The sequence below is a fragment of the Urocitellus parryii genome, chromosome 8, assembly GCF_045843805.1.
Source record: "Urocitellus parryii isolate mUroPar1 chromosome 8, mUroPar1.hap1, whole genome shotgun sequence".
NCBI classification, from domain to species: Eukaryota; Metazoa; Chordata; class Mammalia; order Rodentia; family Sciuridae; genus Urocitellus; species Urocitellus parryii.
This window is the reverse complement of record NC_135538.1, coordinates 13,506,933-13,533,837: the sequence shown is the minus strand read 5'-3', so window position 1 is coordinate 13,533,837 and position 26,905 is coordinate 13,506,933. Positions and strand designations below refer to the sequence as shown.

The window sequence follows — 26,905 nt, the reverse complement described above, 5'->3', positions numbered from 1 at the left end:
CACAACCATTTTTTGGGGGGATAAGATTAAAACCTAACATTTTCTAACTAACCCTCATGCACATTTATAATTGATTTAATAACATCACAATCTTTGTAAATTCTTTTTGCTTTTCTTTGTACCAGGAAGAGGACCCATTTTACAATTGGCTTTCAGGAGCTTGCCATTCACACAGTCTTTGGTGGAATGATAATCACACAGACACCTTGTACAATAATCAAATCCACAGCCTTCCCTTCTGCAGGTTGCACGTTGTAAATAGGAATCATATTTTGCAGGTGACTTACAGCGTATACAAGCTTTGAGGCTTTCGTTCTTTTTCAAAGTCTTGGCAACCTTAAAAAAAAAAAGAACAGAAACCATAAATTTTAGTAAGGACTGAATGTAATTTAGTTATAGTAAAACCAAGAAGGGTACCTCTACTCCCCCTTACATATTTAAAGCACTACCATCACACATAAGACTTCTTTCCCTTAAGGAGACTATTGTTCAATGGGTGACAGCATTACTTGTCAGGGGATTCAGTGGCCACTGCCACTTTTAGATATATTGCCTTCTACCTCAGGCTAGGTCTTAAATAGACACTGAAGGCTACTTGCACATCAATGAATAACTTAAATGCCACCATTTCTATAAAGCCTTCCTAGCTACTGAGGAGTTGGGTGCTCTTTTACCTTGAGTTCTTTTTAAGCCATCTTTTTTTTTTTTAAAGCAAGGGAGGGGGGGTATCCGGGATTGAATTCAGGGGTACTCGACCACTGAGACAAATCTCTAGCCCTGTTTTGTGTTTTATTTATACACAGGGTCTCACTGAGTTTGTTGAGGCTGACTTTGAAGTCATGATCCTCTGGCCTCAGCCTCCTGAGCTGTTGAGACTGTAGGTGTGTGCCACTGCACCTGGCTTTTAAAGCCATTTCTGAGAGTTGAAATGGAGGGGGCAGAAGAACTATTAATTCTCTAATTGTTCTAATTATGATATAATTAAATTTCAATGAACATCAATATCTCTTCCAATTTAGAAGAGAATACATTAGTTATTATTAAGAGCTAAGTTATATTTTGACCTTGAAAAAATATTTTCTATTTCTTTAAAAGTTTTTTTAAAAAGTAAATGCCCCATGTTTGTAATTCATTGATTAAACATAAAATTACCTCAGAGAATTCATTGTGCCGACTGTAAGTAGAACTTTTCGGATCACGTTGACTGGATAACTTTGTTTGCACACTTTTGGCGGGAGGAATATGTGTTGCAGATTTTTGAACAGAAGCTAATGCAGTTCTGAACATAACATATTCTCTGGTTGAAGCATGTGGTGAACACTTAATGCTGTTTTCCTAATTAAAGAAATTTCAACAGGAGTTAATAATATTTCCTTTGCTATATCAATTCAACAACCAATCACTTAGTTTTGTACACATAGGAAAGGTCAAACAGGACTGAAAGGAACTTATCCCTACATCTAACGTAGCTGCACATGCTTAAACATAGCCACAATAACCATTCAGAATTTAAAGCCTAATTCTTGGTGGAAAGTGAATCAGAAACTGAGAAATCACTTTATATGTGTAGTCTATGAGGTATTTATTTAATATATGATTTAAAAATAAACAATGTCAAAGAACAAATGATCATTCTTCCTATCACCAGTAGATGGCACGAGCCAACTATAAGTGTCACCATAGTATTTAACAGATTTATAGTCTTTTATATTAGAGTTTTCATTAATACCAGTAAAGAAATTCAACCTGGAGAATTAAGCAATACTTGTATAAAGTCATTTATTTAGTAGTAGCACCAAATTTTTGTACCTAAGCCTGTCCAATTCTAAAGCCCAAACTTTTAATCATGCATTGATCTCAATCTTAGACACATCTATAGTTACTAAGTATTTTAGAAATATAAACATATTTCCCTTCCACAGTAAGAATCTTCCATATATTGATATTACTGTTTTTCTGGCAAGAAAAGTATACTTTTTATAGCCCCTATTATTATTATTTTTTGGTACTGAGGATTGAACCCAGTAATCCACACTCCCAGCCCTTTTTAAAAAATATTTTATTTAGAGACAGGGTCTCACAGAGTTGCTAAGTGTCTCACTAAGTTGCTGAGGCTGGCTTTTGAACTCTCGATCCTCCTGCCTCAGCCTCTCTGAGTCTTTGGAATTACAGGTGTGAGCCACCATGTCCCTATCACCAGTAGATGGCATGGCCATCGCCATCTATTAATAACTAAGAATTGCAAATTAAATCTCTTTCCAAGATTGGCTAGATGGTCAGTACATGAAAACTTAAGTTATTTCTCCCTTATTAGTTTGGGCATTCTATTTCTAGAGGGAACCCAATAAATAAGTAAATAACTGAGGTGGAATTCCCTTTATTTTTTGAATTTGGTTTCTTAATAAGTTCTGTGAAAGGCTAAAATTATTTGCAAAGCATTTTTCCTTTTGGAAAAGGGTTTCTAGATTACTTTTTTCTTTCCTATTTCTCCTTTATTTCTAAAGGAAAGAGTAGTAGCAGTGTATTTTAAAAAGAAAACATCAATTGCAAAGACTTACAGTAACTCTTTGCATTGCTTTATTGTATAACTGGAATGTTGCCTTATCGTCTTCTAGAATCTTCTTCCAGGCTGTGCTCACTTTGGACATACTGGAAAATAAATGATCACAAAAGAAACAAATAAAGCACCAAAAATATGCTAAGATGGATATAGTAGAGAAACACTAAGTATAAAAATGAAATTTAATTTAAGTGTTTTTCAAAAACTATCCATTAGAATGGTTTTAGGCTTTTGAGACTTAAGGACAGATGCCCAGGGCTAGTCATTTGGGTTTAACTGGTCTAAAATGGGGCTCAGGTTTCTATATTTTTTAAATAGCTCCTCATCAAGTAATTCTCATATATCCAGGTTAAGGATCAGTCTTTGTACTTTATTATTATTTTTTATAATACCTGAGAACACTAAATAGTAGCCCTCATTGTGATATATGATACCATGTTTGATAAAAAGTGCAGACACATTTTGAAGTACTCTAGGACATACCACTATTAGCAGAAATCTACTTGAAAAGCCCATTATGATAACAGAAAAGGGTACAATCTTTGAGCCCCACACTTAAAAACTGGTCTAAAAACATTTTATACATCAAGCGTGGCAAAAAGTCATAGGCGTATTAGATATGTAGACTGTAGATATGTAGTTTATCTCCAGAGACATAACTAATAAATTACAAATTTCAGAACTAAAAGAAACAAAAGATGCCAAACAATAGAAACACAGTTTTCTAACAGTGAACATGAAATTCATAATGATCACATTAAATACATACTTCTATAAGATTTTCTTTCATCTTAGTGGCACACAAGTAGTGAAATAAGTGCCAGTGATCAAACAGTCATTATTTCAATTAAACATCGTCAGACTACTACATCAGTCTTTGTATCAGCTGATAGAACTGAGATACTGAGATATCTAACAGAAATGTATAGTAGATTATACTCATATACTCTAATAAGCAATAATACTTACTTGATTAAGTCCATATCACTGAGCTGTGTCAAAATATTTGCTAGGAGATGTCTGAGTCCCCTTCGAAAGAGTTCACCAAGGATATCTACACATTCTAGGCCCATTTTCCTGCCAATTATATTCTGGAGTCTAAAATTTCCATTGGATATAATTTCCTTCAGCATTTCTCGATCTATTTTAGGATTTCGCTTAGCATTCTTTTTTAATGTTGAACAAACCACTTTTTCAAAATGAAGAACTGGCAGCAAGTTTTTGTTGGGATATTCTGGGCTTTGTGTCTGTAGTAGGCAGGACTGTGGGCTGTTTCTGAAATCTTCCTCGAGTGAAAAGCTACTCTCTTCATATTCATTGAGGATACTTTGCTGAGTAAAGGAGGAATACCCACTGTCTTCACAAAGTCTACTGGTGTCCAGTTCTTCTATTTCATTGGGACTATTAAGTGTTTGTTGCACATGTTGATTTTCTTTGTTATGCAAGGGTTTGCTTTTAGGTTCAAGTTCTTTAGTCCTATAGCTCACAACTGGTGACCCAATATATGATAACCTTTCATAGTTTTTAATGCAGTCTTTACAAGAACCTTCTAAATATGCAGGAGTGTAGGAGCCTTGTCTTCCACTTTCATCTGGTTTTACCAGTTTCGATTCAGAATGAACATGGTTACAATTAAAATCACACTTCATTTTGCCAGAAAAAGTAAAACCTTCTTCTTTACAACCTACAAAAAGAACACATTTACTTCTTAATTGCAAAATTTAGATTGGAATATGCAAGATTCAACAACTTTGCATTATCTTAGAACTATGTATTGCCTACATGCATTTGCCTATAAAGCTGTGAAATTATCCAAGTTTAATTGAAATGACAATACATGTGGAAATATTTAAATCTTATAGACATACATATTCTTGAAGACTTCAGGACAGATTGCTTTTGAATCTATATATGTGTAAAATTTGACTATTTAGAATCTACGTTTGATTAAGTAAAAAAACAATGGGAAAAGGAACCATATACATCTGAACTCATGTAACAAATGAGGAATGTGATATGACAAAGAGTAGGGCCCAAAGTTAAAATCTTCCTCAAAGTAATCACAAACATTTCTAGAATCAGTGTTTCTACTCTGGACTTTGAACATTCATACGTTAATGTATACCTGAACTCCCAGTTTTCATCTCCAAGTTTTATTCTGATTGAGGTTCTAGGTGACTGTGCAGATATACTTAAAAGTGTTTGTATACTGTAATGAATAAACTCAGTCAAAGGGACATCTCTCTATATCTGGCTTAACGTGCTAAAAATGTTGCTATATTCAATCACTGAGCAAAGGTGTTTCATGACTAATTAACCAAAGAATCAAAGTACTTCAGCTACCAGTCAGAATTAAGACTTGACAAATAAAACATGATATAAAACCATATTTAATAACTCGAGGGGAATAGGTCAGCAGGTGTGAATCACTGTGCAATTGCTTTAAACAACTTTAGACAACATACTGGTTATAAGTAGCATAAGAGAAAAAAATACTATCAACAAATCATGTAACTATTTCTGAACATTACTCATTAGAATTCTTAATTATTGATTCAATCTTAACCTTAAAAGACTAAAAGATCTAATCAGTGCTTTTACACAATCCTCCGTGCCTAAGACATTAGTTAAGACACATGGAGAAGGCAGCATAAAGCAGGGTTTCTCTATCTCTACTCACTTAATTCTTGCTCTTATGTGCTCCCCCAACATGTGGCTGTTTAGCAGCCTTTACTCTTAGACATCAGTAGCAGCCCCCAACCACAAGGTGTAACAACAAATGTCTTCAGTAACCAATTATCACCAAATACAGCACAAGGGAGGTGGTAATGGCAACATTTCCTTTATTCCCAAGTAGAAAACTATGTTTTTATGTACTAAATATTGGTAATTTGTCCATATTAATATAACTGGTTTTACTGAGAGCAAAACTTTTCAATCCAAAGTACAAATATACCTTTCTATCAAGTAAATTTGCAATTGGAGGCTCCCTTTAACTTCCTAAAGCCGACAGTGACAGTCCTATGCTTTAGTATCCCACTAAACCTAAAAATTAAGTTTTAACTAAGAGTTCAGGGACATAAAGAGTACATAAATAGGGCTGGGGTTGTAGCTCAGTAGAGTGCTCACCTAGCATGCTTGAGGCAGTGAGTTTGATCCTCAGCACCACATAAATGTAAAATACAAGATATTTTGTCCACTTAAAAAGAGTACATAAATAAATTTTAACTTCCCAATTAACCCTAATCCTAAGAACAAATTAAGTGGTTTCCTTTATTGGCAAAAACACCAGTCAAAGCTTTTTCCCCTATTGTCTCAACTAGAGAATTAAGTTTGATTTACATAGGATCACAATTTATATGAGAAGATTAAAAAAACAGAAGCAGCCTATCAAAGGCATAATTTTTACTTTAGGTGCCTAAAGCAAAAAGGCATGAAGCTGACCTCCAGGAACTCCTTTTTCAAAGGTATATTCCTTGTTTCTAGGACCTAGATTTGGGAAGAATGTCCTATAGAACCTCTTTTATTCAACACCATTTCTTAAATAGACAGTCCTTTACAGCTAGCAATGATTCAAATATTTTATATTTGTTTAAAAGTTTGCAATTTCCAATATTCTCAAACAACTAATTAGTCCTCACTTAAAAAAAAAGTTATCATTACCCTGTTTTGATAATGGAGCACAGTCAAGCTCAGCTAAGTAGATTGCAAAAGATCTGATCATGAGATAAGAAAGCCATATCACTGGACTGTAAATCCCCTGCTTTTTCCACTATCTCACCAGGAAATGTGGCACAAACCTGTTTACAAGTGACCAAAAAGCCAGAATTTATGATGCAAGAAGTTATATATTCATTCAAGGTATATATTTTCTCTGCCCAGAATATCTTTTTGGCTGCCTTTGTCTGGTTAACTCCTAGTTTATTATTCACGTTAAGCTTCATGTTTCATTTTATTTTTTGAGGGGTCTTCTTAGACCACATCAAACCCTGCTTCCTAGCTCAATCGATTTTAAATTTGTAAGCTTACTGTAAATTCCTTAACACAACTGCTATTGCTTATGATGCAATCTCAAGCAAACAATACAGTGCCTGACACAATGAAGACGGATATAAAATGTCAGCATTTCCTAATATTTTAGCTAAGACCAAGATTAGAATCTGTACCTATCACTATGGTGCCAACACTTTTCTTTTTTTGCTTTGGTGCTGGGCTTGAACCCAGAGCCTTACACGCCAGCCATTGTATTTTCATTTGAACCGTACAGAATCCCCTATACATTCAGCACCAGTACCTAACTCAGATTACCATGGTGTACATGTCACAATTAATGAACAAATATTGATGCATTTTTAAGTAAAATACACATTTTAGTTGTTTTCAGTTTCTACCTATTGCTTTCTTGTGCTCCAGAATCCCATCCAAGATCCACTGTCATGTTCCGGTAGACACCCCTTGTTTGTGCCAATTTCTGACTTTCCTTATAGAATGCCCATCAATGGGTATTTGTTTAATGTTTTTGTTATGGTTTGGGGTTGTGGGTTTTTAGGAAAAAAGACACAAATAAAATGCTGTCATCACATCCCATAGAAGGTAAAAGTTATTAATATGGCCACTTATCACTTCCAATGTTTATCTTAAGCACCAGGCTGAACTGATCCTTTCGGTTACCTCCTGATATCATAGTATTTAAAAAGAAAAATCACTATACAGCTTATACTTCTGAGAAGTGCTGACTTTTGTACTTTTTGTCTAAATTTCTATTTTTCAAAGGGACGTAAATACATAATCTTTTAGAATCTCTCTGCAGATTTTATCTATTTTATCCCATTTCTTTCCTTTTTCAACCATTTATATCAGCATAGACTCATGGGTTTTGAATCATAATCCAACACTACTTAAAAAAGTTTTTTTCTCAACTTGTTCCAGCTTTCACTATGGCAAGCTCTTTCAGCTGGTGCTGACTTTCATTTGACATATCTGCAAATGACACATGATTTTGTTTTTTGAACATTCCTTATTTTTTGGTTCTACAGGATGCTCTTGGTGGTTTTTATTTGAGAAAGGAAATAAAATCTGGATACTGGTTGTAGATTTAATTTTAACATATGAAGTGACTGTAATGAATTTTTCATCTCCATAACAATACTGAAAAGTAGGTTGATTTAAATACCACTGTCAACAGGAAAGGAAGCAGAAGTAAACTGCTTGCAAAGGCTAAGAGCATGCCTTTAACTAGTCAGGTACTTTCCAAAGACCAAGTCAAGTGTTCCCAAACTCTTTGGGAACTATCTGTATCCATAATTGACATGATATTATCCAGATAAAGGGAGAGACTATTACTTGATTCTATAGCCTCTTGAAGTTAGCAAATAGGGTCAAGAGTCCAGTTCTGCCTCTTCATTCATTTATACAATATTTAATGATAGTATGGAGTGAGGAAGACATTAATCAGGGATGACCTTTAGAGAAGGTGATATTCTGAAATCTAGAAGCCTTGTGGAAATCTGTTAGGAAAATTCCAGATTCAGGGAAACACAAGCAAGCAAAATGTAAATTTTTAATGTTCAAAAAAGAGTAATAATAGTGCTGCAACTTAGTAAGATGGGGAGAATGACTCAGAAATAATGTTGGAGAAGTGGAACAGTCATAGGGTAGGTCGAACCTTTGCACTGTTCCAAATAATGGAGAGAAATTTGGTTTACATTTTAAAAAGATCATTGGTAGCTGTGGTGAAGCTGTACAGGAAGGTAAAAGTGAAGGCTAGGAGGTTAGTTAAAAGTATTTTACCACAGGAGTACAGAGTTGGGGACTAGGGTGACTGCAGTGGAAATGAAGATAACTGGGTAGGTTCAAGGTCTACTATGTAGGAGGATAAAGACATAATTATGTTGCTAATGTACTGGATGTTGATGATCAGGGAAAGTGAAATAACAATACCCTAGGAATTAAGGTTTGAGCCATCCAATGTACAGCCTTATTTACAGAGTTGGGGAAAGGCAATGACTTTTTCTCAAAGTCTGTTTCCTCATCTATAAAATGGGAGGAAGAAACTAAACTCCTTATACTCCTCAAGTTGCACATCATTAACATTTAAAAGCAGTAAAATAGCCTCCAAAGCAAAAATTTGGGAAACAGATCCAAGTTCAAATGAAAATATCTGCCCAGCCTTTGTTAAGTGAACAGTGTCCTTCCATTACTATTCTCATTTTCCCTAAAACAGATACTAATGATACTCAAATACTGCATTTTAAAAAACTCTTATTAACCAACTCAGTTCAATCATGAAACAAGTGGTATTATGACAAACTCTACAAATTTGACCTTCCATTTAACTTCCCAATCTAGACATTCTATAGATAACCACCATGTGCACAAGGCTACACATGCTCATTCCTTAAGAATTTGAGAGCCAAGACCTATGGCCAAAGCTGAAAAATCAGCCATAATCCTCAACAGAAAATTTTAGGAAAGCCTACTTTCAAAAGTATTTGGATGCGATATTTAGTTTTCTCAAATCTGTAAACAGGCAGAAATAAAACCTTGGAAGCAGTGAATACTTTTAAGAGAGAAAGGTAGTTAGAAAACTGGAGAAAAAAAAATTCCATCATAAAGACATCAACGTTCAGAATTTCGAAGGCAGAGTTAGGTATCGGGATATTTTAGAAGTATATATTATTGAACCCGTTAAAATTAATTTCTTTTACTACTTGATTCCTTTTCTAATGAATGAGACATCACCAAACACTGGAATACAGATTTGCTATTTTTTCCATTTGGGGCCATTTGTGAGGTAAAATAATGCATTAGGACTTCATTTAGAGATGGCAACAAAGAAGATAAAAATAAGCGTTGGAGTGCCCTCCAATCTACCTAAATTTTGTAATAAAGGACTATGTAGCTGTTCAGGAATACAGCCAAATAAAAATCACTTCTTCAATTCTCACAAATTGGCTAAATACCCTAGACAAATTCACAGGTTTGTATTAAAAAGTGCTTTTATTTTAACCCTTCCCTTTCGAATCTAGGCCTTGAGATTGAGTTACAGAGCAAAAAGAGAAAAAAAGGATAAAACTGACGTTTTTGTCTGGATGTCCCAATGGAGCTTGGTCCGATGTGGGACTGGGGGGGGGGGAGATCCTCTCCATTTGGCGGGAGAGGGGAGTAGACCCTGAAAATCCGGCGGGGTGGGTGGGCCGTCCCCTGCGGGCGCGGGACTCCGGAGGCGGGAGATCACCGGAGCAGGATCTCCCGCGCCCGCCAGCCAGCCCCAGGAGGAGCATCCGGGAGTGGGCTTGGGCTGAGAGGTGTGCGTGGATGCAGAAGAGGGGGCCAGGAGAGAGGTGCGGGGAGAGGGACGCGGGGAGAGGGCAGGCACCTGGCGGCCCTGGGGTGTCCCGCGCGCAAAACCTGTCAGCTCCAGCGGGGGTGGGGGCGGGGAGGGGGCATTTTGGCGCCCATTCAAGCGGGTGGGGCGGGCCGACCTTCCCGGGATTAGCAGCAGCCTGGTCTGCCACCGCCCCACCTCCCCGCAGCTCAGCCCAGGTTCCGCATGGGCGGCGGGACCCCGCGGTCAGCCACCGCTTCCCAACACATCTGGTCTCCCCTTTCAGAACCCCAGACTTCTCTCTCCCCCCATCTGAGAACCATCGCGACCGTCGCCCGCCCCAGGGTCCTGCGAGAGGCCACGCGACCAGGCTGGGGAGAATGCAGGGTCAGGTGTAGCACACTGCGTCCCTCACCATGCACCCCTAACTGAAGGCGCTACTACACTCGGGTTCCCCTCACTCACCGTCTGGGCAGCGAGGGCGCCCGGCGGCTGTCAGCGCGCTGGAGCTGCAGGAGCAAGAGCTGCTAGAGCAGGAGAAAGGCCGTGTTTCGCAGCTGCAGGGGCGCCAGCTCATGCCAGTGGACTTGGGGTCCGCCTCAGGTGTGGTTTCGGCCACACCAGCGGCCAAGCGGGTGCCTGCTTCACAGGACTGTAGTTCTTAAAAGGCGCCAGCTGGTACTTTTAAAATCTTTGAATTTGGTGCCCAAATCCTCGCGGCCCAATGAGGAGCGTCTCTCGCACGCGCGCGCCAATAGGAAGGCAGTGGGAGGGGACGTCCTCGCCCACGCCCAATTGAAGGCTGCTGAGGCGGGGCCGAGCCGCGAAGCCCAACCCCCTTCCATCCTGCTCCACTAGTCCCCAAAGATGCTGCAGTCTGGGCGGGGCCTAGGAGGACAGGGAGCCCGCGGTCCAGCTGCACGTGGAGAGAGCCTACCACGCACGCGTACACCCTCCGCAGTTCACTCCGCCGTCCTGGGAACGGCCCTCCTTCAAGCCCCATTATTAGCCAGAAGACAGCTCTGGCTTCTCCGAAGATCTCTGACGGGCACAAACGATATCCAACTTTCTTCGATCGTCTCACAAGCGGGAGACCGGTGAGCGGCGACTCTGGTCGTCCTGGAATCCAGGCTTTCCGGAAGACGAACCCTCCCCCAAGCCCTACGGAGCCCGCCTCTCTAGGATTTAGGCGCGCTCGCCTCTCCCTCCTAATTTTGCCCCTCCCCTCGTCTAAGGCCTCTGCGCAGGCGCTTTTGGCGGGAGGCCAGAGAGTTGGCGGGTTGGCGCTTGCGCACTGTAGTGCCCCGCGGTTCCCTCCAGAGCGGGCGGGGCGCGGCGGGCGCGGAGCAGGTAGCGGTACGTAGGTGCGCGACCTTGTATAGAGGCGGGGCCCCTGAAGCTAGTCGCCCTGTGGCGGGAGAATGGAGCCTGGTGTTTACGCCTTCCGGCGTGGCCGAACGTGAATCCTTGCTCTTGAGTTTATGTGTATTTTCAGCTGTAGTTGTTCAACCACGATTGATTCTCTCCCCCCCCCCGACGTTAGGTGTACTGAATTTGTTTGTATGCCTTCCTGATTTTTCTTTCCTCCGTGGGCTAAGTGCAAGAGACATTAGTGCTGTTCAAAGAAATAAAATTCCAACTTTCTTGAACTGAAGACCTCTGGCTGGGTGAATGTTTTTCCTGGCGATTGTTAAATCTTTGCTGACATATTGCACCATATTATTACTGATGCCGAACCTGGTATTATTTGAGCATGCGCCTAAGTGGTGAGGGTGCATTCCTTGGACTCAGGTTTTGGCTCCTTAAGTGAAGCTACAGGATGTATGTTTTCAAAAAACCCCAATCCCCGCCTTTTACTATTTCCCCTCCTTTAATTTCCTGTAGTCTCAGAAAGGGAGAGTTGGCAGTTGGCTTTCAGTTAATGTTCAATGCAATTGGTTCACACAGTTCCTGTGTGAGGCAGGGCCAAGATTAGGATGAGTCATACAAGTGCTGGCTGGATCCATCTTTACCTAAAATTTTTATAATTAATTCATATTTTTTTGCATCTTCATTTTCTAATGTTCCATTAAACTAATATTAATCTTGGGTGCTAAAATATGTTAGTCCCTTAAGTTTTGTACCTGAAGCATGTGTCCCATTCACCTTATTCTAGCCTGATTCTGATGGTAGGTCCTGGAAGTACTGGGTTAGAAAGACAAAGAGTCCTGTCCTTCAGGAAATGGGAAAGGAATTGACAAGGATACTAGTAAACATTAAGAAAACATAAAACAATGAATCAAGAATGGGGAGGAGAGAGACATAGGTTTTAAGAACTTTGGAGGATCAGAACAGTTTCTGATGCTTTGAACCATTGTCTACTTGTTGAGCTGGCAGTGCAGACAGCTACATGAGCTGGGAAGACCAGATTTCCTTGCTAGAACTCATTGAGCAAGGAGGAAAGTGGAAGATAATGACCAGAGAGGTAGGGAGAAGCTAGATCCTGTAGGGTGTTGTAGGTTTCCATGTAAACTTTTTAAAGAGTTTTTCTTGCTTTGGGTAACTGTCCAATGGATTTTAGCATAGGAGTTGTTGAGTGAATATTAAAACTATATAAAGTTCTTTTATGTACTGTGCAACTAACATTAACATTAATAACTAATGTTAATTCATTAAAGATGTTGGCATTATTTTTATTTTATGGTAATTGTGCTTTGAAGTCAATTCTCACTTTGTGGGAACTAAAACTGCGGAGTGGGAAGATTTCTGACAAACAGTCCTCACGTGGTAAGATGAAAGGTTCAAAGGACCAAACTCATGACAACTAGGAGTGAGATTCAGAAAGTCCATTTACTGTTTTCTGTTATGCTTTGGAACATTTACTGGGGTCTTGGTTGTTGACTACATTTTTACATTACTTCCCTGTTTGACTTTAGAAATCGTCTTTATTCACTTTATTTTCAGATATGGGCAGAGGCAGGAAATTTGAGTGGGGAAGGGTTCTCATTAAACTAGTTGAGCACATGGAATATAACCTTTGGCTCTTAACCATCCCTTACAAGTGTTGTTCAGCAGGATCCCCCCCCCCAAAGGGCTGTCATATTATTAGAAAAATAAAAATAGCTTTAATAAGGTAATATAGTCAAGCATAGTTAGTTACATGTTGGAATAATTTGTACCACTCCTTTTCAGTTTATTACTTAATTGATTTGAGCTTTGATTATTCTTAACTGTTACTTTTAACAGGCTCATGACACCTGTTAATTTCATCTTTAGGGATAAAGTTAGAAAATGTCAGTAGAAGCACAGACCTCTTTTTTATGCAAATCAACACCAGAATTGCAGAGTTTTTAGGTGCAAATGAACTCCTTAGAGAATTGTCCTTATTCTTGGTGATCAACTCTCTTTGCAGACTTAGTGCATGCAAGACATATAGGGTGTTGTATATGGGAATAATTGAAACATGGTATACTTACCCTCGTTGCTTATTATATGTGGGCTTGCTTTATAACATTAAACATTTTTTAATAAAGGGGTCAAGAAGTGCAGGATGGAATTAGGTGCACAACATAAGGGTATAATAGAACATTGGATAGATCAAATACATTTGAAGTTACAGTGAGGAATTTTTATAGAACACAGTTTGATTCTATGCCAGGATAAAGGAGTAATCCATTGGACAGGGTTTCTCAACATCAGCACTATTAACATTCTAGGCTAGATAATTTTTTTTTTTAAATTGTGGAGTCTATGCTGTGCATTGCAGGGTGTTCAGCAGCATCACTCATCTCTCATTCACCTTTCCAAGGTGTAATTGTCTTAAAACATTGCCAGAAATTCTGTGGGGGTTGAGGTGGGGGTGAAGCCTCCTCTGAATGAGAACCACTGCTGTGGGTATATCTCTTGAGAGAATTGGAGGAGGTGGCTATCTACAGTATAAGGAACAAAATGGAGGAAAGCTTACATGCAAGGGTCTTTAATTTGACGGAGCATAAAGGAGGTGGATATGTAAAATCACTTCCCTAATGGGGAGTAGTAATGATGCTAGATGCCAGTCATGGATGTATTGTATGCATAGTTGTAGTTTTATTTGGCAGTGGGGACCTATTACAGTGTTGAGCAAAGGAATGTTGAGATCAGAGGCTTGTTTTGTAGACAGATTAATCTGGAGGTTATTTGTAGCCAGCATTATACAGCATCTAGAGAGGATGCAGGGAGAAATTAGGTAACTAGTATACCAGGAGAGAATTAATTCTGGACAAGAGTCAGTGGTAAAGGAATTGGAGAGGATGAGAGGACATAGATCTTAGCAGTAAATTGAATGTGAAGCAGAGGAATCTAAGGGGTCTACATTTTAAATTTGAGAGAGGAAAAGTGGTACCATTAATGGTGAGTTATAGAGGATTATGATTTTTCATTTGAAAGTTATCTATGGCTTCAAACCTGTCATTCAACCTAATAGAGTTTTGATTAGTTCATTCTGTAAACTCTTTTAAATAAGTTCAGTTTTGGTTCTTTATGAACAATACACCAAATTTCTAGAAAAAAATACTTCAGGTATTACTGCTTGTGATGTCATGTCCTAAAGAGACAAGAATGGTGAAAACACAATCTTATGCATTAATGAGATAGTGTAAGGTCTAGATAAACAGATGTTCCTTAAAATAGGGTTATGTCCCCATAAACAAGCTAAAAATGGATTTCATACACCTACCTACAGAATACCACACTACAGCAGTGTAGAATCTTGGGCGTTCATTGTCCTAATAATTGTGTGGCTAAGAGCTGAAGCTCCAGAGTATCCCACCCCAAAACTGAAAAATCCTCAGTAGTGCACCTACCTTAGGTTGGGCACCAGCTGACTCATCCTTTTCTATTCCTTAGCACACAATTTTGTCTTTAATAAAAGTACAAATAAACCAGTAAATTAATATTTTGAAGTAACTGTTGCCATACAGATACTGTGGTATCTTAGTCTGTCTGGTATTGCTGTAACAATTCCAGACAAGGTAATGTATAAAGAACAAATTTTCCTACAGTTTGGGAACCTAAGAAATCAAAGAAAGATCAAGGATTCAGCACCTGCGGAGGGATTCTTACGCTTCTAAGAAGGTACTTTGAGTATTGTGTCCTCACATGACAGATAAAAAGGCAAAAAGGGCCCAACTCCCTTTTTCAAGACCTTCTATGACAGCTTTTATCCATTCATGCCCTCCCTCATGACCCAAACACTTCCCCAAAAGCCAAACCTCCCAACACTGTTGCATTGCAAACTAAATTTCCAATATGTGAAGTTAATTATTTATCGGGGACACGATGCCTTTTAGGTTGGATCTTAAATCTGCATTAGTAAGTGGAGTAAGTTTTCTAGGCAGAGGGGTCAACATTAGTGATGTAGGCATGGTGGTGACATGCATAAGCAGTGAAAATGAATGGTTTTTAATTAATACAGTTGTATTGTGTGTTTTGGCAAACATACACAAATTTGAGGGATCTTAAAATATTAAGAATTAGGATGGTTCTGTACTCTTATCTAAGTTTCATGGGTTTCCAGAATTCTATTTGATTAATTAGGAATAAATAGTGAATGAAGTAGGAGCCCATGTCAGCTCACAGATCATATTTGCCAGTTATTCTGCATGTGTTTATAATATACCAATATGTATTTTATTTTTAAATCTTATTTATTTTTTGCTGTGCCAGGAATTGAACCCAGGGCCTCACACATACGAAGCACACCTTCCACTGAGCTACATTCCCAGCCCAATTTTAAATATATATTGTTAAAATCCCAAATGTGTTAAAAGACAGTTTTTAAAATTGACATTTCGATCAGAGAATTTTGAACAAAGCAGATTCCTTCCATGTCAATGGGTTTCATCCCATCAACTGAAAGTCTGAATAGAATAAAAAGACCAGCCTCCCCTAAGCAAGAGTTTTCTAGTCGACTACGTAGGAATGGAACTGCACCACTAGCTCTCCTAGGTCTCTAGCTGGCTCCCTCGTGCTGCACATTTTGGACTTTTCATATAGTAATCATGTGTGTCAACCTTATCTATCTATCTATCTATCTATATATATATATATATCTTATTGGTTCTGCCTCTCTGGAAGACCCTAGTTATGGAAATGCACTAAGGCTTACCATCCAGTTTTGTTCATACTTTGGCAGAAACCTTCTTGCTTACCAGTCCTTCAGAGTTTGAGGTGCAATGCCAAGGCCTAATGCACCAGCTACATACCAGCTCTGGCCCTGGGCAAACCAGGAACCTTTCCATCATTGACTGGATATACCCACACCCTCTAATAGGCCCCACTCCATCATGGGGAAGTAAAGACCCTTGCAAGGATGGTCTTACACTGTGTACTCTCGGTCTTAGGGTACTCTCTAAGTGTTCTTTTATTCTCACTTGTTAATTCTATTACCAATTCAATTAATGACAGGGCTTCCGTCTCCTGACTACTATGGTATCTACAGTCATATTTCTATTTTATATTTTAAGTTTTTCAAAATAGAGTTAAAGAAATTTTTCGATTAAATATTAAAATATTTAATTTTAAGGATCTTACAGAAACAAATGAGTTCATCTGTTTCTTGTACAGAAGAGCGCAAGATTTACAGCAATCATGTTTTACTAATGCACTGAGATCTACATTAATTATGCATTACGAATATGTATATTGCTTACCACTGTAAAAACTTTTTTTTTAAGAGAATACTCATGAATATACACAATTGATGTGCTGTAGTATTTTCCTGAGTGCATGAAATACTTTAATAACAAACCAACCTAAGCTTTTTTGGAAATAATTTCTAGTAAATATTCATAATCAGCATAGTCCTTCAGGGACTGTATAAGTTCATCCAGTAGATAATCTCCTTGCATAAAAGTCTCAAGACCATGCAGTGATTTGTTTATTCTGTGATCTGTGACCCGGTTCTGTGGAAAATTGTATGTTCTTATTTTCTCTGATCTTCCTTTAGTTCCAACCTATACATGTATAAAGAAAGATATGAGATACAATTAGATCAGGAAAACTTGGACCTACAAACTTAACTTACTCTCACTAAATTCTTGATTTACAATTGAATCACAAAACAAGACATCTTCAAGTTTTAACGTGTTAAATCTCTAAATGACATGGGATGTGGTAAAAAAAGAATGTGGGCTTTAAAATCATAAAGATTAATACTTGAATTCTGTCTCCGCCACTTCAATGCTCTATGAGTTCAGGAAATAGATTAAATTTACCACATAAAAATAAGACAAATGGTATCTACTGCATAGTGATATTGTATACATAATCTCTGTGAATTAATGTAGCCATCTTGAGTGTTGATAAGATGATGACTGCCCCGTACTGAGGAGGTCTTAAAGGACTGTGTAAGTTACAAAATCAAATATTAAATAGGAAAAAAGTTCAGTTCAGTTTGCAAGAGTTATAAAAATTTGTTTTCCTTGGTACGAGGGATTGAACACAGGGTTCCTTTACCACTGGCCAAATCTTCAGCCCCTTTAATCTTTTATTTTGAGACATGGTTCCACTAAGTTGCTCAGGGCCTTGCTAAATTGCTGAGACTGGCCTTGAACTTGTGATTCTCCTACCTCAGCCTCCCCAGGGGATTAAAGGTGTATGCCACCATACTTGGCTTTCAAAGGGTTAAAAATTAAGGGAATGGGACTCAATATCTTTTTTTCAGTAACTGACAAAATCTGAGAATGCCTTTGAATATAGAAGGCAGGGGAGCAAAATTACTATAATACAGGTATATACCTCAGTCAACCTACTTGAGTTGTTTTCTGCCTTTGACAATACATGAAAAGAGTTTGGACATAAAAAACTCAGTTATTTAAGAACATTTTCTATCCTGTGGAAACATTTTTTTTTTTTTAAATTCAATTTTACCTGGATCTTCCTAGCACTGTATCTTTTACTTGTTTCTTCCTCTAGATGCATATTGTACAGCTTTGCACGCAACTTTTTCATAGCCATCTCTCTATTTTTCAGTTGAGACCTCTCTTGTTGGCATTCAGAAACAACACCTGAATAGTTTTATGAGAATTAGTTTTAATAGAAAAATCTTCTTTACTTAATATGAAGGAATACTCCTTTTCCTTCTCATTCTTTTTCTATCTTTTCAGGGGAGAAAAACAGGACCCTCATATAAAAAGGAGACTTTAAAATTAAATAGCTTTTTAAAGTTTATCAAAAGTGAAATTTAAGTCTGAACTATAGCAAAATGCATTTGCATACTGAAGACATATATAATTAAACAATAAACACAAACCATTCGATTATTTTCCTAGTCTCAGCTAACTACAATAAGTTTTTGAATAACAATTATAGAAAAAAGTTAAAAGTTAAAACTATTAATGTTTTTTGAGGATTTTCTTTATTCTCATTACTGTTATTATATTCTATATTACATAAAATTTGACCTTGAAGTTTAACATGAGGATATTCCCATATTTAAAAGAATAAAAACATCAATCTAGCACTCCCATCAATCACTTCTTGTTAATGGGACATAAGCCTATTTGAGATCAGTTACAGAGGTTCTTATATTCTTTCTAGATAGCAGAAGTTTGCTAATTCCAAATACTCTTTATAACATGTAAATCACTATATTAAGGCTGGTAAAGCACACTTAGTTCTACCTGGTGTATAGTAGAGACTTAAAGATTTAGATTCAGTCCCTTTGCCTAATAGGTGTGTGAATGAACTCAATGGGAAGATGACCCTGAAATTATATGCAAAACTTTGCATGTATATAGGTATGTTTCTGGGTAGGACATCAAGTGCTTCATTTTCTCAAAGGAGTCCATGTTACCCTCTCCCCAAAAGAGACAAGAACTAGTGATTTAGAGCATTTTCAAATATATAACCAGTGACAATTACTTCACTGTGATCATTTTTCTTAAACAGCTAAGAATATTAAATATAATTTTCAGAAGGCCATTTAGAAAGATTGTACTTTCTCTTCATAGTCATTAATATGGAAATTCCCTGGGTTCAGAACTCCCTCTTTTCCTGGCTTTGAGATTATCCTGCAGAGTATCGTGTGCAGATTCTAAATCAAGTAATCGATAACTGTCTTTAATATATAGTCCTTGGGTGACTAAAAGGTCTGTTGCAGTGGAAAATTAGTCAAGTCCTTCAGAAAGTGACTCTTTAGTTTTATGTTAAAAAAATAAGTACATACCTGTTGGAAGATGAACAATCCTGACAGCACTGTCCGTGGTATTTACGTGCTGACCCCCAGCTCCACTAGCTCGCTTAGTATCGATTCTCAAATCTTTAGGATTAATCACCAGATTAATCTATACATAGAAAGAGAAGTTTAAAAAGATTTTAAAAACTTACATTTATCAACTATGTAGATAAGGATGAACTGTTTAATAAATACATGTCATGTATATTATTCATGTTGAGACTTTAAAATTTTAAGAATAGACAATAGTTGGAATGATGCTATTTTTAGACCTTTTTTCCTTTTTTTAAAAAAAAATAAGAGTAGAGAATCTAAGTATAATACAGAACAAAAACAAACCCTTTCTAATCCTCAAAAACTAGACTTAGCTTCTCTGCAAATACTCCCTTTTTACCAAATGAACAACAAAACAGCTATTATTAGAAATGTGTTAAGCTAAAATGAGATTTGTAGACTATTTCTGAGTTCAAAAAGACTAGCACAGGGGGAAAAATTGGTAGCTTGAGTGCAGGGTTTGTTTCAAACACATCTAAAGGCAAAGGTAAGACAAGTAGAAACAGCAAAAGCCAAGATGCCAAGAGTCTAGACTCAGTGGATACACTGTGATCTGACATCAGGATAACACTTTGTCTTAGGTGTCACTATAAAAAGCGCTATGTTTAAAAGTTTCCATAAGCTATGAACTGCATTATGACATGTCCACAATCTTGGCAATAAGAATATTACCATTCCCTAAGCCCTCCATGTCTCCCTACACAATTCTTAGAGTTGCTAGAAGCGTCAGATGGTAATAGGGACCTCAGTATCCCATCATTTCCTGACAGTGCCTACCATCTCCAAAACGTTAAACCAGAAGTGACTAGTACCTAGGTGTGACTCCTGCTACTTATTCTACTTTACTTTCTCCCTTAACTGTTCCTCATCTATGCTTCACACAAACATCAGAACTAAAGAAACTATTAACCCTATTACATAGAGTCAAACAGCACTTTTTCTCTCAAAATTAATAACAGAAACCCTCCATTAAATTTCTTTCTCAAACCATGTATTTCATTTTGAAAAATGCTGAAAACCTATCACTTTTTGGGAGAAGAGAAATTAAAAAAAAATACAAAACTAGATTGAGAATTACTTTTTTAAGAATAAATAATACTCTTTAGGAACCATCATAACAATGTTAATGTGATTGGGCTATGAAGTATTAACTAATTATCCTTGTTCTAATAATATCTGGGGATCCAGTCACAAAAAGCAAAGTCATTATTAAGGCTACCCAACCATATTTAAGTAAGTTAGTATTATTTTACCTAGAGAGATGGTCTCACAATGTCTATTTTAGTGGTGGAGAAAAGTAACTTGATAAAGCAAGACTGGATCATTTATAAACATTTAGTTTTTACCATCTTTTGTAAAACTACATTTTGAACTAAGATAATTCATTCTTAGAATTAACTCAAAATATGTGAGGAAGGCCAAATACTAAGAGAAAGAAATACTCAATTCAGTAAAATTTTTGAGTGTTACTGGGGAGTGGAGGACAAGGGGCACTAGAAAAGGGGGGATTACTAACCTTACCTCAGTGGGCTGGGGTAATATTGCCACTGTCATGGTGCTAGTATGGATGCGTCCTTGCTTCTCTGTCTTTGGTACTCGCTGTACTCTATGCACTCCCCCTTCAAATTTCATGTGTTTATAGGCTTCTGAACCGCCAATGCTGGCAGATGCATGTCTAAGGCCACCTTGAAAATATAGGGAAGATAGGTTCTTTTTATTATTCCTGACATTTATAAGTAACTATTATATCTACTATCCTGAAATATATTTAAAAGAATCACAAAACATAAACAGAGATTGCAAATATACTCATTTTGATAAGCCTGCTTTGACATTTAATCTTTATTGCTTATGATGATTAAACAAAGCATTTACAGTGCTACCTAACTGACATCAATGAAACATGTAAAGTCCATTTTTAGAGACCATTAATCATTCAGCATTATTAAGTACTGAATGAATATCCATTAGACTGTATAAGCTGTTCAAAATTGCTATGCTTGTAATCAAAATTATTAGCTAAATGATGAGCATAAAACAGCTTAAGACTTACTTACAAGTAAGTTCTGAAGCCCAGTCATGGTCTTGCCAACCCTTTTTCTAGGTCCCATGTAGATAAGTAAAATACTACTATACTGTGCCAAAATAAATTGAACAATTTACTTACCTATTTCACTTGGAAAGTATTCCAGGGTTTCAAAATTCCATCTTTTAAATGCAGCGTATTGCTGATACATATCAAACATCTCAGAAGTAAACAACATGGCCTCCTGACCCCCAACTCCTGCAGTTACCTCCAGGATCAAATCACTTTCATCAGTTTCTTCTGAGGGAACCAAAAGACAGATAATCTGTAAACATAAAATATTACCCCTCCTATAATTAAGAATTATTTGAAACTTAATAACAAGAAAAAAAGCTACATGATCAGATAGAGGATTTTAAGATATTTAACCTAAAATTTCTCTAAGCAAATAATTTAACATTGCTGAGTACTATTCAACCATTTTGCCAATTAAAACCATATAATTAAATTGGTACTTCCATGGAGTACCAATGTTATTAATATAATAAATGTTTTAAAATTCATCTTAAACTTACTGGCTTGATTTTATTTTTCCTTGGAGATCTTATATGGTTTATAACACTTCCCTGTTCAATTATTAAAAAGTAGGTAACGCCTTGTGAGCAGTACATATGCAAAAGAAGATCCTAGCACTGGTCTTTTGAAAATTAAAGCCTCAAAGGGGGGGGGGGGGACTCAAATCACATCTGTGTTTTTTAAACTTAATAGAGAAAACTTGTCATTTTGGAATTCTAGGACTAGCACTCTAATAGTACTAGAGACACAAAATAAAGACACATTCTTGCCCCTGAGGTGCCCACAGTCTGTCATCTCTTTATAACCTCTTCTACCCACTGTCCATTCTGATCCCTTAAAATAGCAAGAGGGGAGATATTTTATTGCTTTTCCAGAAAGTGCTATTAATGAGACATTTGTGTTTTTGTGAGAGCTCTACAATCCTTTTGGTATAAAAATAGGACCACACTAAGTATATTTTTTCCACTTTAAAGACCAGTTTGTTGATAGTGGTAACCATTTCATAATGTATGCATTGAGTACCTTCAGTAGATAAAATTTTCGTCAATTACTCCTCAATAAGACTGGAAAAAACTTAAGTTAAAAAGCTTATTCTGAATAGTAAAAGTCTAGTTACTTACTTGTTGATTTTATTATAAACCTCTAATAAAATACATAGGAAGTAATGACATGATTTGTTCTTTATACCAATACTGTACCTGATGTTTCAACTGAGTTATTTCTTTTTGACACAAAATTATTTCATTCTCTGCAAGTTTCCTTAAATCTTCATTTTCATCTAAGGAAAAAAAGAGGCAGCAATTGAGTTTTTCTTAACTTACTATTAAACTGCTAACAAGTCTCCGGGGTAACAGGTTTATTGCTAGTATAGCTGAAGGGAAAAATAAAATGTCTATCTTGTCATTTTAATAATTACATTAAAAGCAGCATTTCTACATTAGTTTTCGTAAGCAAGTAGCTGTGAGAAGAGAAACTTTTTTTCCCCTGATGGTTAAGTATAAATGAATCTAACTATTAAAAAACAAACCTTTAGTTTTTCAACTAAGGCTAAACAATAACAAATGAATACATCTAGCAAGATCAAAAAACCAGAGGGGGAACTTAAACCAAAATTGAATCAAAAAGTAGAAAGTTATTGTCTTAGTAAATATTTCCTTAGTATAATTAAGTACCCTACTTAACCTTTATGTGAAATGGTCCTGTCTCTCTGGATTTACACTTGTTTCATCTTTGAATTTTTATTTTTGACGTACATAATATACTCCCTCACTTATTCTATAGATAATAGACAGCCTACAAAAGGAGAAAATGGGACCCTTTTTTAGCTATTACCAATTGTTCTTTCTGTGAAAGATCAAACTTTGTTTACAGAGTATCTGTGTGCTTATCTGTTAAGAACCAACCTTTCTGGGGTTCTGGTGATAGTAGGAATATAAGATGTACCCTTAAGGCAGGATTATAGATCATTTTTTCTCTTTATACTTTTCTAGAGGAGAAAAAAATAATCCATAATAATAACTGAAAGCACTATGTGATTAAATATTTAAATAGCAGTACCTTTAAAGAGTTATTTTTCAGTCAGTTTTTGTGGCACTGGAGATTGAACCCAGGGCCTTGTGCAAGCAAGGAAAGCACTCTACCAACTGAGCTATATCGCCAGTCATAGTTTATTTTTTAGTTGTGCAAAAGGAAAGAATTAGCTGAAGGAGAGCTTATGACATCAGCAAAATGGAGATAAGTACGGGACGCACTGGTGGAAAAGAAGAAAATTGTACTGGACAGGATATGGTATGGAAGAAACTAGGTGAAATGGATAACATGTGCAGTTAAGGAAAAGAAAAATGAATTATAGCTAAAACTCAACCCCTAAGTTGCTCTTAGTCTTGGGTGACGTCAGTAAAATGAAAGTTCTGAACTGCATGACTCTATGAGGCCTTTCCAGTTCTGAAATGTTCGGTTCTGCAAGGCTAAGGAGATAGGAGCTAGAGTCTAGAAGTAGTTTAATTTTAAGACTACATCTTATTTAAACCAGTATATTCAAGATATTATAATTTCAATGTGTTACTAGTATAAAAATGTGAAAAATTTTTTCTTTAGTGAGGATTGAACCCAGGATATGGCTTACCACCAAGCCTATCCCCAACCCTTTTTATTTTTTATTTTGAGGCAGGGTCTGGTTGCTTAGGGCTTCACTTAGTTGCTGAGGCTGACTATGAATTTATGATTCTACTGCCTCAGCTTCCAAAATTACTGAGATTCTGTACTTACAGCATATCTCAATTCAAATTAGTCACATTACACACTCAATAGCCACTTGTGGCTTCTGACTACTACACTGGACAGAGAAGTTCTAGAGGGTTTAGACTGAGGAATTATTCATAGGGAATGGTAATATACTAATTGTTTTGTCTTTCAATATCATACATTAAAATATTTACAGGACACCACCTATAGTTTCCCCATTCTAGAGGGGTATCTTGCTCCAACCATTAAAGTAATTGCTTATTGTCATCTCCTCTTTTCCCATCCAAACTGCTGGAGATACAATGCCAAATTTATCATTTCTCTTCTGTTAACACTCTAATTTCTGGAGAATATTCCAATTCATCCTCAACAATGGTGCCAACAATAACTTTTCTTTAGAAAGATGTCACTTCTCATATACTAACTTTTTATAGTCTAAAAAAAAAATCTGAATTTTTTGTCAAGCAAGGTTCTTAATTGTCTTTCTGGCTTCAGGTTTTTCTTATACTATCACAACACCTATTCTATTTCCCAATTTAGTATCTTTATTCTTACTGATCACTTTTGCCTTTAATTCTGTTCTCTTGATCCACCTTACAACTCCTTGCTTATCCTTCAAGATCCATTTAAAAGCCAACTTTTCCTTTTATTATACTCTGCTCTTTAATATAGAAATTAAAACATTCACCCACTTGTTTTTACTTATCTTCTTAAACATCTCTCTTCCTCATTAAGCTGTAAGCTCCTAAAAGGTTGTTCCATAATTTTTTGGTAATTAGTAGTGTCTGCCACATAATAATATCTCAAGACTTCCTGAATGACAATTTCTTTTAGCAACAATTTCTAACAGTCTGTTAACATCTCTAAGTTTGATTTTTAAAATACTCCTAAAATCCACTTGGATTTTAAGATTGGCTTAAGTTATGAATCTAATTTTTCCCCAAGATATTTTTTCTCAATACCATTTATTAATTCTTTTTAAAAAATCACATGTTGTTTTTCTCTTAAGTCACTTAGACTCTTCTTAACTCTCACACTACTCCATTAGCCCCCCTTTTCATGGCATCTTCAATCCCATTCCAGAGTGACTTTTAAATTGCCACACATCAGGTTTCCTACAACTCTATCATTTGCATCCTAATAAAAAAACTTCTGTTGGCTCCCTTCTGCCAACAGGATAAATCAACCTCTTATCTTAGATTAATATTTGATTTTCCTTACAAAAGGGTTCCAAACTGCCATTCCCCTTATCTCTCTTCCTAGATTAAGAGAACAGTGGTTAAAAGAGTGAGATTTGGAGTGGAGGCTCCATATATAATCTGTGCTGCTTTTTACCTTTATGACTCAGGTTCCTCTTCTGTCACATGGGGTTCATAGTACCTACCTCATAGCTTGTGTGAACTGGATGAATTAACCCATAAAGAAAGCTTAGTAAAACTTCAAGCATGATAAGGGATCAATAAACTATTAATAATGGTTAGGCTCTTACACCTCTAAAACACCAACAAATTCTTTACTTGGGTCTTTTTTCATCTCTATATATCTGTTCTCATTTATCAACTGTATAATTAATTCTGTGTCCCTCAATAAACTGCAGCCCTCTCTGGAACCTTGCCACCCAAAGTGTGGCCCATGGACCAGCACTTTGGCATCCCTGGGAGCTGGAAGCAGCGCAGAAAGTTCAGCCCATTCCAGATTCGAATGCATGAAAGTCACTTGAGAAACTGTAGAAAATGCACATTCCTAGATTTAAGATCGAATCCTAAGTCGCACCTCTTTACACTGGTCTGGAGCTCGTCACTGGGTAGAGTGCCTTGTTTGTCCTTGCTCCTGCCAAAGGATAGGCAACAAAGAAATAAATAAAGTGGGGCGGAGCACTGTGGCAAGGGAGCACAAGAGCGCCAAAAAGGAAGAATGAGAAAAGAACACGTTTAAGTATGTCTTGACCTGTCATGCAAAACAAACAAAAAGAGGCTGCAAATTAGTTAAGAGCTTCAAACTCAGTAGTGTGGACACCTGGCCAGTGGCTTAATGGAAAGGGCAAAGGAGGAAAAACAACCCGCTCAGACGCCGCTCCCCTGGCGCGGCCCTTACCGTGCAGCAAGTGCTCGGTCTCCCGCAGCTCCCGCTCCTTCTCGCTCAGGAGTTTGGTGACCGCTACCAACTCTGGCCCCTTGACAAGTAACTGGGCTTCTGACCCTGCCTGGCGCTCGAGGAAGGTCCGTAAAGGCCCGCCGCGGGCGAACAGCTCCTCCAGCGGCGGGCTACTGCAGCTTAGGGGCCGGCGGGCTGCGCCAACAGCTCGGCCAGCCCACAGAACACGGGCAGCGCCCCAGAGAAGCCCGCCCCGCATGGCCGGCCCAAAGAGCTAGGCCCATCAGAACCGGAAGTTCGGGACAGAGTAGGTCTCGCGACGCTGCACAGAACTTGGAAATAGGGGCGACAGCTAGCCACACCCCCGTCGGGCGCACGCGCGGGTTTTAAAAGACCTCTCGGAAGCGTTGGCGAGAACTTCCGGGCCAGCACGGGAACGCTGCGTAGTTCTTGAGGGCCAAATTTCAGGGGGCGTGGCGGGGGCGGAGCTCGCGGGGAGGAGCGGGGCTGTCCTGAGGGCGGGTCAGAGAGCTGTGGGGGCGGAGCTGGCGGGGAGAGGCGGGGCGTAGAGAGGGGCGAGGCTGTCCTGAGGGGCGGGTGGGAGAGCAGGAGGGGCGTCTCCGACAGTGATGGGCGTGGCGGAGGGCGACCGGGACAGGGCTGCCTGCGAGGGCCGGCACCTGGTTCTATCCCTGGGTCGGAAAGGCCTCCTCGCGGGGTGGGTGGGAATAAATTGCTCTTCTGAGACAAGAACCAAGTGAGTTCACAAAACGTGCTGTCTAGTCTTGTGTCTGCTACGTAATTTACTTGGTTTCAAGTGACTTCTCTCGG

The 26,905-nt window shown here is 37.9% G+C and overlaps 2 protein-coding genes across 4 annotated transcripts; both read right to left on the bottom strand.

The window, feature by feature from the left end:
* Window positions 1–84: 84 nt before the first annotated feature.
* On the bottom strand, window positions 85–10,464 carry Fbxo5 (F-box protein 5). The gene is made up of 5 exons (XM_026399937.2): window positions 10,353–10,464; window positions 3,530–4,244; window positions 2,559–2,649; window positions 1,153–1,335; window positions 85–336 (listed from the first exon to the last, which is right to left on the bottom strand). The coding sequence occupies exons 1-5, from the start codon at window positions 10,462–10,464 to the stop codon at window positions 85–87; spliced, it is 1,353 nt and encodes a 450-aa protein (XP_026255722.2).
* A 5,944-nt stretch (window positions 10,465–16,408) lies between these two features.
* Window positions 16,409–26,431, bottom strand: Mtrf1l (mitochondrial translation release factor 1 like). 3 transcript variants are annotated; one of them, XM_077801806.1, is made up of 7 exons: window positions 26,075–26,431; window positions 22,435–22,514; window positions 21,302–21,485; window positions 20,656–20,819; window positions 19,072–19,189; window positions 17,775–17,911; window positions 16,409–16,858 (listed from the first exon to the last, which is right to left on the bottom strand). In XM_077801806.1, exons 1-7 carry the CDS (start codon window positions 26,331–26,333, stop codon window positions 16,658–16,660), a joined length of 1,143 nt encoding a protein of 380 aa, XP_077657932.1. In that variant the 5' UTR covers window positions 26,334–26,431; the 3' UTR covers window positions 16,409–16,657. The 3 variants fall into 3 exon arrangements, with proteins under 3 accessions (XP_077657932.1, XP_077657933.1, XP_077657934.1); XM_077801807.1 differs by lacking the exon at window positions 26,075–26,431 and having other exon boundaries at window positions 21,302–21,460; window positions 22,435–22,513; XM_077801808.1 differs by lacking the exons at window positions 16,409–16,858; window positions 17,775–17,911; window positions 19,072–19,189; window positions 20,656–20,819 and having other exon boundaries at window positions 21,349–21,460.
* Window positions 26,432–26,905: the final 474 nt, after the last annotated feature.

Coding starts and splice junctions, on each gene's coding strand:
- Fbxo5 (XM_026399937.2), bottom strand. CDS start 10,464: ATGAGCTGGCGCCCCTGCAGCTGCGAAACACGGCCTTTCTCCTGCTCT. Junction 1,336..2,558: donor AAGCAATGCAAAGAGTTACT/GTAAGTCTTTGC, acceptor TTCTTTAATTAG/GAAAACAGCATTAAGTGTTC. Junction 337..1,152: donor GGCACAATGAATTCTCTGAG/GTAATTTTATGT, acceptor TTTTTTTTTAAG/GTTGCCAAGACTTTGAAAAA.
- Mtrf1l (XM_077801806.1), bottom strand. CDS start 26,333: ATGCGGGGCGGGCTTCTCTGGGGCGCTGCCCGTGTTCTGTGGGCTGGC. Junction 21,486..22,434: donor TAACTCAGTTGAAACATCAG/GTACAGTATTGG, acceptor TTATGTTTACAG/ATTATCTGTCTTTTGGTTCC. Junction 16,859..17,774: donor ACAGTGCTAGGAAGATCCAG/GTAAAATTGAAT, acceptor ATACATGTATAG/GTTGGAACTAAAGGAAGATC.